This window comes from Natator depressus, chromosome 1 (assembly GCF_965152275.1).
Source record: "Natator depressus isolate rNatDep1 chromosome 1, rNatDep2.hap1, whole genome shotgun sequence".
Lineage (NCBI taxonomy): Eukaryota > Metazoa > Chordata > Testudines > Cheloniidae > Natator > Natator depressus.
This window is the reverse complement of record NC_134234.1, coordinates 230,530,398-230,541,454: the sequence shown is the minus strand read 5'-3', so window position 1 is coordinate 230,541,454 and position 11,057 is coordinate 230,530,398. Positions and strand designations below refer to the sequence as shown.

The 11,057-nt window shown below is 37.1% G+C and overlaps 1 protein-coding gene across 1 annotated transcript in view; it reads right to left on the bottom strand.

The window, feature by feature from the left end:
* Positions 1 to 2,318: 2,318 nt before the first annotated feature.
* Positions 2,319 to 11,057, bottom strand: part of ETNK1 (ethanolamine kinase 1) — a 58,716-nt gene continuing 49,977 nt past the window's right edge. Inside the window, exon 8 of the mRNA XM_074937714.1 lies at positions 2,319 to 10,141. Within this exon, the coding sequence (XP_074793815.1) occupies positions 10,069 to 10,141 (73 nt within the window). The 3' untranslated portion in view covers positions 2,319 to 10,068. The remainder of the gene's footprint in view (positions 10,142 to 11,057) is intronic.

Sequence of the window (11,057 nt, the reverse complement as noted above, 5' to 3'; positions counted from 1 at the left end):
TGAAATGAAATCTTAGTTAATAAGTCTGCGGATGCACAAACCAAACAGATTCCAACTCACTCTACCATAGCTGCACTGATCCTGCTGTGCTAACAGGAGTTAAACAGTACGTCAGCTTATTTGTCTCTCAAATAGATGGCTCTGAATACAATTAGGGAGCAGTTCTGCCAAATAGCAAATTAGGTTTTTTTTATTTTTATTTTTTGCCATAGCTGCACATCTTTTTGTAAATATACTAGATTTTATATTCAAAATTTAAATAGACTATGTCCCTCTGCTTTCTCCCTCAAAAACAGAACAAAAAACCAAGCATCATCCTCTCAAGGAAAATCCTTAGTTACAGAAATCTTTTGACATTGTGCCCTATTCATATCCCTTTATCACGCAGGTCACAGCAGTTACCTAGTGAACTGCCCTCACACTGTACCTTTCTCAAGGTACCACCCACAACTTTTGGCTCATTAAGGGCTCCTGCATTTTGTGTGCACTTAAGGCAAGACTAGTTTGGGGAAAGCCTGCTCTGCAGAAGTAGGCCCTCATTCTAGCAGATTTTCAGAGCTTCCTCTGATCCACAATGATAACTCCCTTTTAGTAAAATCATGAAAGACAATAGAAGACAAGGCACAACTGAAGGTCAGGAGGAAGGGATAGCTCAGTGGTTTGAGCATTGGCCTGCTAAACCCAGGGATGTGAGTTCAGTCCTTGAGGGGGGCCATTTGGGGATCTGGGGCAAAAATTGGAGATAGGTCCTGCTTTGAGCAGGGGGTTGGACTAGATGACCTCCTGAGGTCCCTTCCAACCCTGATATTCTATGATTACAGAAAGCCATGAGGATTCCAGAAGAGAAAAAAATATCAGCCCTTTCATGTGTAAATTTAACTCAAGCACTTAAGTTTATTAAACACAATAAACTAAACTAAATAGTTTATACTATTTCAGATAAAATGTTCAGTTTATAAAAGTTACCCACTAGGTAACTGCAATATCACTTCATCTGCAGCAAAGAACTGGAGGTAGCAAATGGTTTGTTCAGGTCAGTAAAGGCCCAAGTGAAGCCGACAGAATTAAATGGTTTTAGATGATCAACTGTGAGTATTTATTACCATGAGCATTATTAATTATTGTAAAAGAGGAGGGAAAATTCATTGTCAGAGGAGAACAGTTAGGCAGCACTCCTTTATTGTATTTCTGTCACTGATTTGCAAAGTGAGTTTCAGTATGTTGAACAATTCTCTCTGCATGTTAAGCCCATTGTACAATGGGTACAATTGAAACTGTAGCATTCACTAGTGTGAACATACTACCACTACTCTCCTAGTTCAAAGAAATATGCCGACAGTTAATGTTCTCTCTGAGAGCAGATGAAGGGCAAAAAGAATACAACAAAATATACATTTAAATTACGTTTAGTGTCCATTGTAAGGTCACTGCACAAGGCTCAAATACTAGACTTTGCATTTGCATTCATGTTTTTTCTATCTCCCCCTATATATGGGAAGGGTCAGACATTATTTCAAATGTATATGCATGTAATCGGAGGTGTGGGGGGGGAAATGTTGCCCTCTTCAATCTTATTCTAAATATATATCCCATTGACAGCAGTTGGCATTGCATGCACAACACAGAGAGCAGAATTTGGCTCAAGGAATATTCCCCCCCAACCCCATATGCTCATTGCAGACAGTTTGATATAAATAATTTGGCCACAACTAACAAAATCATGCCCCCTTTTTAGGATGGAACAATGGCAGGGTGTTATTTGGTGTGGGAGGGGATGCCTCTCCAGTAAGATGTTGTCAAGCTGCATTTTATCACGTCAACTGCTATTAGAGCCTCGGAACACAAAGGGCCAAGATTGTGTCATCAGTTTGGGCAATAATCCCTACAGATATCAAAGGGGATTCCTCCTTAATGTCACACCGGTCTGATTTTTTTTGTGATAATCCAGCCCTAAATATGCATAGTAAAATCCACAGCATGTTTCTTGGAAGGTAGTTAACTATTGTATGTGCACTAGTCATTTGCTTGACTGCTATTAGCGCAGTGGGAGTCATACCTTCTCCACTCCCTCCCCCTTTTAAAACATGTACTGGTTAATGGCCCTAGCAATGTTTAATTTGTAAAATAGAAATGTTAATAGGCTTATAGTTTTTGTAAGCCAAGTACCAGCCCCAGGGAATTTTTATTTCCAGATGAGTCATGAACACCTGGAAATGGGTGTTTATAATAGAAATATGTAGCCTCGACAATAGTTAAAGATAGCAGCATGCGGTAGCTCAAGTGAGAAACAAAATCAAAATATATGCTAATAATGCAGTTAGAAACCAGCTTTATTGTTACAACCAGTTAAATTATTTACACAATATAAATCTTTGAAAGATACATTCCTTCATTTAATCAATGGTAGAAGGCCTTTATTATAACATAGCTCCAATGTTTCGGTCAAAAGAAACACTGTTCATTCCAGTGAAAGCTGATGAATGAACAGAACATATGTTAACTCTATGACATAGAAATGATTTTTTTAAAGATTGGGACCATTTTATTCACAGGACATATGACTTAACAGAAACATAAAAATGAGAAAACAATGAAAAAATGTTGTGGAACAATGGAACGACATTGGAAAGTATTCCTATTATCCCATAGTCCTATCTTTACAAGTGTTACAGGGCTTTGGATAGCTGGCTAATACAAATTTGTGAACCAACAAATCTACTTCAAGTTATATTTGTTTAAGATACTGATACATTCTCAATGCTGAGACTAATCAAAGCTCTTATGTACAACACTGCGTTACACTACCACAGACTGTATCTGAGATACACAAATGAAAGAAGGGTCACTGACTGCAACAACAACAAATAAAAAAACCTCCACACACTTCTGACTGAAGATTTCATAGCTACGATCAGGAGAAGTAAACAGCTAAAATTATAACAAAGATTAGAATTTGTTTTCCAGTTTATTTTGTGCATTTGATAACATTGTGTTTGGCAATTTACACTGTTTCCCCCTATAAGTCACTTTCACATTGTGGTTTGTGTGCATTTCTCCCCAGTTATGTGAAAAAAATATATATACATATAAAGATAAGTGATTTTAAAACAAAAATGGTCAGGGGCATTACATGAAGCTACAACTCCTATCACTTTGCAAACATTAAGTTAATGCTCACAACATCCGTGGGAGACATGTAAATTATTCTCCACTTCTACAAGTTGAGGACACTGAGGCAGAAAAGCTAAACAGCTTTCAAAGGCCACAAAGGGAATCAATATCAATTCCTGAATTAGCTGGTATTCATGGCTCTCAGTCCTGTGCTCAGACCATTCCTCTGACACTACAGGACCGTTTCAATCAACTTTTCTCGACAGTGAATGAAGCAGCGATCATTAAAGCATCTGAAGGAAGAGTATCTTCTAGACTACTCAGCATTTTAAAGAATCAAATATTTCATATTATGCAAACTAGCCAATTGTGCACAGACAAAAATACAGTACAATACAGTTTTAGAAGATTCCCTCTGCTACGGTAACTAGGAAACTGACAAACTACACAAACAGCTCATTTGGTAAAGCCACTTGAAGTCAGACAATGAAATTTCCAAGGTCTCATCACATCACTAGAGCAGCACCACGCAACTGACACGTGAAAGCAATTTGCACATTTTCTTTTCCATTCCAGAGGTCTGTAGGCCACAAAGTTAGTCATGTACCCTCCAGACTTGTGTGGTTCTACCACCTCGGAGAGCCCCCCTCACTCGAGCGGTTCAGTTAGCAAAAGGAACACCTACATGGCACAAGAACACGATCAGCTTTTTGTCATCTCCCTCATAACCAACAAATAGCAAAGAGCCTTCAATCCACAGTAGCAAATGTATAAAAAAAAAATCAGCTATGATAATGCACAACATCAGCACTAGAATCTCTGGAAATAGGATCCAACTCTTACTGTTCAGCAACTGTAATTACATCCTGCACGGTGTGACAAATGGCGTAGGACTAGGTGCTACCTTTACCAGTTTAGTACCTGCACATTTTTTCAGAGGAGCCTTTTCAAAGGGCATCTAAGAACATAGTAATCAAAATACAAAACATTAAAACCCACTGAAGAACCAGCCAACTCAAATTCACAGCCAGTTAGGATGCAGCCAACCTTCCCGATAGCCTTCAAAACAAGCCCCCCTCCCCCCAACAAAAGGAACTGCATTCCAACTGGTACAAAGAACGAAGGTTTTATCAGGAAATTGCTGTTGTATTTCGTGACTATGTCTATTTAAAAAAACAAAACAAAAAAAAACCAAAACCTTTTGGTGGGAAGGAAATAAGGGTATACTTTAACTTTTCTTAACCACCAACTAACTGCCTTTTTAAAGAAATCCAGGCTTCATCATGCTGGAATGAGCTCCCTTTTCTTTATAATCTGATCCAGTCAGTAAACTGCCTAAGTATAAGGAGGTCAAAAACCAGAAATCTAAACACGTGCTTTAATTGGATTTATTCCCTTCCCCTCCAATATTGACCTTTTGACACTTAGGCCTTTGGGATCTAATTACCATCAAACAGCGCCATTGGAGATCCTAGGCAATATTAACATATATACCTTTTCAGAGTGTGTGTCTCTTTTGTCTGGTATATTTCTATTAGATAGACTTGCACCAAGAGCTGTTTGTGAACTTGACAACCAAAATATTTGAATACTCCTACCCTCCATATTTTGTGTACCAACGTTTTCCAGCAAATCTATTACAAACAGCAGTGGCAAGAGGCTCAAAGCTCTTCTGTTTTCACTGTAGATAGCTAAAGAACTTCGTTTAAAAATAAGGTAGACGGAAGTTACTGTATGTAACAAGATGTTCAGCTGGTGTACAAGCTGGTGTACAAAACTTAATGCTTCACTTCTGAGGTTAATTCCCTAATCTCCAGGGGACTTCCTAAACCAGGAACTGATTATGATACGAAGTCTTTATTTCTTGTATGGTGGATACAGTGGCCATTAATTATCTGAATAGGCTAAGTTTGATGGGAATAGTTCTGGCTTCCAAACAGCGAAAGGATACTGCATCAAGAAAAAAGGAATTAATGTCCAAGGGAATTCAGTTAATATATTACAGTAAGCACTCAAAGGGCACGAAGATACCTGTAGGTTGCCATAACTTCCCTTCAAAGTTGAAATACTGGCATCAACAGTTGATTATTTTATTAAAAGCGGTACCAAGTCTGCTTCAAACTATTGCTTTTGTTCAACTCGCATGCAAGACATCAATAAACGGTTTAATTTTACTACAAGTCCAGGGAAGGCAGCTTTTACACTGAGAGAGGAAGTGGTGTACTAGTCCTCTATTTTACCTATCCAGGCTTGGAAAGGATTTGGTGGAAGAATGTACCCAGCGGACACCAGTTTCCATAAATACGAGTGGGCTACTAGTTAGTTGGTACCTTAGCTACTGTAGCATTCTGGAAACTGATAACCAGAAGTATATTAATTATTTGGCCTTTTATTATACCATACACAGCTGCACAACAGTAATTAATCCTCCTGTCATTACACAGCTCATGTACATGGGAAACTTCTAACTTAGGAATTTGTCTATGTGTTCCCTTAACAAACTTCTGTCACCACAGGAACAATACGACTTAAAGAAGCGTACTTAAAACTTCCACGTGTGTTCAGCAGATATTACTGGCTGCCAATGACACGTGATGTATGACAACATTTAAGATGTGAGTATCAGATTTAAGTTTCCCTATCTTGAAAGACAATAAATTTACCACTAATTAGCATTTTTAATTTGCCCTGTTACTAGAATAGCTCTTCCCCCCACCTAAGCGTATTACTATTCATTTATCCCCAAAAGCAAAGGAACATAAAAACACATGGAAAGCAGACAACGGCAGCAGTAGACTATAATGGATACCTTATTAACATGAAACATAAATATGCTCCATTAAAGGTAATGTATGTGATTATCTCACAACACAGATTCCTTGAATATGGTCAATTTAACAAAAAAGTCAGCACACACAAAGTTGGATTTTTTCTTTACATCAAAATTTCTACAAAATAGGAGAGAGTACAATGCAATACACAAGTCCATAAATGCAAGATACGGTACAATTCACATTAATTTACAAATGGTTATTTACACTGTTGTATATACATATCCAGTCAGACCGGGTTAATGTGAGTCAGTTTGACAATTCCTTTTTCAAATGCAGAAGAACGCTACATGAATGAGTTTAAAATTACATGACACTGGTTATTATTTAAAAAGCTTTGATGCTTAAGTGTCTTATTAAATCAGACATGGATTAACCTGGTCTGATTGTAGAAATGTGTCAGAAGAAAAAATTTCGCACAATTCTGCTTTACAAAAGCAACCAGGCCACTATGGTCTATTGACTGATGCTGCACATGCATGAATGCCATTGCTAACAACCTTCTTTATATTTACAATATAGGTTTAACTATACAGTAAAAGTTATTAAGTTTGGCATTCAAGCCTTTAGCTAAACAGAAAGGCAACAGAGTATCTTCTTGGCAACGCAAAGCCAGGATGGATGTTTCTAGAGCTCCGAGACATTTTCCTCCTTTTTAGGTAGCCTCAAATTACTAAGAATGAGGAAATGAATTTTAACGAAATGGGAGTTCCTTATTTTGAGGCGTCACTAGTTCACCCATGTTCAGGCGGTACGGTATCTGCAGTGACAAACCCAAGTTTGAACCCTGCAGTGCCATCCCAAGTTCCCCTTGAACATGTTTGCAGAATACCCTCTATAGGAGAGGAAATTCTGAGCAGTTCTGGATAAAACTGTTGAGGTATGAGACTCCAGGTGACTGGCATTTCATTTTGGAAAAAGTAACTACTTCCTAATAACATCTCTCACGAACAACCTGATCTAAGAATTTGAAGTTTGTTGCATATGCTGGTCTTAAATGGAAGCCACTGCACAGCCATGTTTTCTAAAATGGATTTTAATACGCAATACGAAAATGCAGGTCTCTACTATACTGCAAAGTCTCCTATTATAACTCTGTGATAAGTCTCGTGCTTCCTAAAAATGGCTCAGGCAAAGATTACTGTATTTATAATATCTTTGCCTCAAAGTGTTTTTGAGGTCTGTGAAAGGAGTTCCGTGGAATTTGGCAGCTCAACATGACTGAGGCTGACATCCAGTCACAAAAAGCTTACGTTCTAAAGGAGTAACCTGTTCCCCTGCAGAGATTGTTACCTGCACTGTATAAACAAACACCTCCTTTAAAAAATTACAGTACAATTCCAAACTGAAACAGTACCAGCATAGGAAGAGCTACTAGGGCAGGGAGACAATGGGATTTATAAACTGCAAAGGAGACACCCTAGCTCTGCCCTCTCCTCCTTGCAAAGAGTGATCTGCAGTGTCACCCTCTTTTGGCCTGAATGGTTAGCCAATTTTCAAGTTTTAGCAGGCTGTTTCCATTAGGAGGCGAGAGTGATGATGTAATCAGGTATTTCTTTGATGCCATCCTGTTTGTACATTCTTTGTAAAGTCCTGCTTCCCACAGTAGGAATCAAACAGCTGTTTCTTTGCTCACAGAGTTAACAAGCCTCTTTCAGCCAGCACTTTACTCCGGAAGCTTTCATTCAGCTGTTTTCTCTGGGCCAAATTACCAGGGCTTCTTTGGACCTTGTGGTTCTCTCATCAGAGAGTATGGGACACTACTCTTGAGTAGCCAAAGAGTTTGAAAAGAATTAGGACTAACAAGAGCTGGACTGTACTTCAGAATAAACAGACACTGCTGTATATATTTTAAAACAGTTCTCTTTGGGATAGTTAGAAAGGGGGATGTGGTAAGTGTTCCAATTTACCATGTTAAAAATAAAAGCTAACTCCCACATTCTCACTCTCAAATATGTGTGTGTTACCAACGCCAGAAATGAAGTTGTCGTCACTTTACTCTATCAGGAAAGGGGTGGTTGTTGTTTTTATCTTGAAATAGGTTTTTTCAGGCTCCAACACTGGTACACTAAGTAGCACCTTACTCCAAGAGATGTCTTGCCGAAATTAAAGGGACAACTTATGGACCAAGGTACTACTTAACGTGGGTAAGTGTGGAAGAATATTCCTCTTAGCGAGGAGAGAACTTTTCAGGTACAAAGATTAAAAAGCTGTTCACTGTCTGTCACTTTCATGAGCTCTAGCAACATCCTTGATAATGCTACAGAAGGACATGCAATGTCAGTTGGTCAGTTTTATTTAGACTATGAAGAGAATCTGTCCAATTTAATAAACTACTTTAGTAAGGTGCTAAATAAGACTTACCCACTTTCAAAGTTTTTTTTTATGAAAAGTTTATCCATTTATATTAAAATTTTAAGAATGTGATTGTAAGAAATCCACGGTTGGAACCACCAGGGAATGAATACAAACTAGTTTTAAGGAATAAAACTTGCTTTTGTAAAATAACAGACCACCATTTAAAATGGTGTATAAAGGTGAAAGTTTTTCATCCATGTCATTGCTTTAAGCATCCTGAAACAAGCTATGCTTTTGTAAAGCCCATCTGCATTTGACAATATGCTACAGAGCAATTGTGAATAGATATCCTTGCCGAGTTTGCAGCAGGCTCCCCATAAAATCTACTCCTAAGGTGAGTGTGTGTTTGCACATACTGTATGTGCATACATGCAGACTTTGTACATCTGGGCACTTCAGTGACCAAAGTGCAAAGTTTTTTCAGAGTAATCATCAGAATTGATTGACTGCTCAACGACAGCAACTTCCAAGATTTAAAGCATCATCCCCAACTTCTCTCAACATACAGTCACAAAGTAAACATTTTCTTTTCAATTCACATTTTGTACTTCAAACCATTCTTGGTATAATAGCTTTTTAAAAAACACTGAGGATGATCAAAGCCCCACTGTTCAAATCTCACACATTTCAAGAACATTCTTTGAACCTGAGACTTTGGGCTACTAATATGTTTGCTATCAGTACAGGAAGAAAGCCAGAAAATGTAACAGAATCTATAACTACTGGACCTAAGTATTTAAAGACAAGAATCCAAGCTGGAAAGATGAGGAAAGAAGGAAAAAAGGTTTAAAAATCTATGTATCCTTTAACTGAAGTGGTATTGTTTTGCTCCCAAGAGCAACAGGATTTCATGTTCACTGTTTTAAACTCAATAGTCTATCCTGTTGCAGTAATATATATATAGTTCAGAACATAGAAGAGTTAAAAAAAAATTGAAGATTTATTCCCTTCCATAAAGGAATTTCTTGAGATTTTGGAATAGTGGTCTTTAAAATAAATGGAAAAATTTAACAAACAAGAAACTCTCCCATACAAGTTAAGGTTGGTACATTTCCTGTCAGATACTACACACATTCCTAAATAATCAGGTGGCCATAAAGCCTTCAGATTTCTATTATGTAATAGTAGCAGAAGGAAAGTCAAAATGCTGATATTTAACCCTAATAAGTAGATAGGTCTTGTTATAAAATGTAAAGTACTGTGATGTGGAAAATTGCTTTTATCCTCATTTTCCTTCCCTCAATTACTCGGTACCAGTGATTGGCATTTCAAGAGTAAATTACCACTATTTATGGTTTGAGTTTTTTTGTATACGGTTAAAGATTAAGATTCTCTACTGACCATGTACAGTCTTTATATAAGTTAATGTCACTTTAATAAAATAAGTTGTGAAAAAACAAATCCTTTGGAATAGTTTCACTGCCTGCACTCAACCTTTACAGAAACTGATGAAAGCAGCAATGGAATCATGTTAAATTCATAATAAATAAATCACATACAACATATGTTAAATTACTTAAGTAAGGATTAAATTGCCATCTCTACAGCCTTAAAGATTTAGCAAGTTTCTAATCCATTCTATATCAACAGTAGGTATGCTCTTCTTATTAGATTTAACATTAAGACTTGTTTAGAGGCATCATTTGTAAAGCAAAACAACCAAGTGAACATTACAGAAATTAAACAAAATGTTTAGCTTTTTCAGTATCTGTTCTCAGAAAGGATTCTAAGGATCGCTTATCCACTTGAGGATCACTGAAGTTCTTCGTTACTCGGGAAGCTTTAATGCTGTGACCTCTGGCTTCATTTTGAAATACTGGTTAAAACGAACAATTGCGTACCTATTAAAAGGATAGAATTGAAACAAAAGTTACAAAGAGCTGAGAATTCCTTAGGAGTCTGATCATGTTTATGGCAAGAATCTTGAAATCTTACTGTAAAATTTCACAACAGCAACATGCTTTTGTGCAGTATCATGTGATGCTTTTGTTTGGTTTATTGTGCCATCTACTGGTTACTATCCAGTGTCTTTTACATTTGAGAATCTTATGACTGATTCACTAGTCCAGTGAGTTTCAATATCAAATTCAAGTGAACAAAGTATGATCTCAACATAGTATTTCATCAGCTTAGTCAAAAGCTGACTCAGACTAGTAACTTAAGTATGAACTAAACTAGCATCTTAATTGCTACAGCAAAATTTCCAAAAAGATGCACAATCTTGTCATAATAAACTTAATAGGATTTTTTCTTCATACTGCCAGGGGCATTCATTTGACAATTTTAAACATTTTTCTTTTGATGAAACCCCACAATAACATCAGCTAGTATCTCAAAAAAGGACACTAAAAAGCAAAAATATTTAGAATTTATTAGACTAAATGTCCCTTGCTATTTGGAAGGAAGAAATTTTTATTTTATTTTTTAATAGGAACAGATCTCCTGGTTCTTAAATCTGAGCTCTGCCATAAACACAGCGTATGACCAAGAGCAAGCCATTTACCTTCTGTGCCTCTACTTCTCCCATGCAAATGCCACCTACCAAACACATGCTTGTGTGGCTTAATTGTCAAGTGCTTGGATAATGCCTGCATGGAAGACACTATTTACTGGAGCACAATAATTTTTTTTTTTAAATATAAAATACAGGGTTGAATTTCCCCCCACAAAAAGCAAAATCAAATCAATCAATCCAGACTTTTATGGATGAACTGACATTACCCGTCGTCTTGACAGAATCTCACTGTAAAAATAATT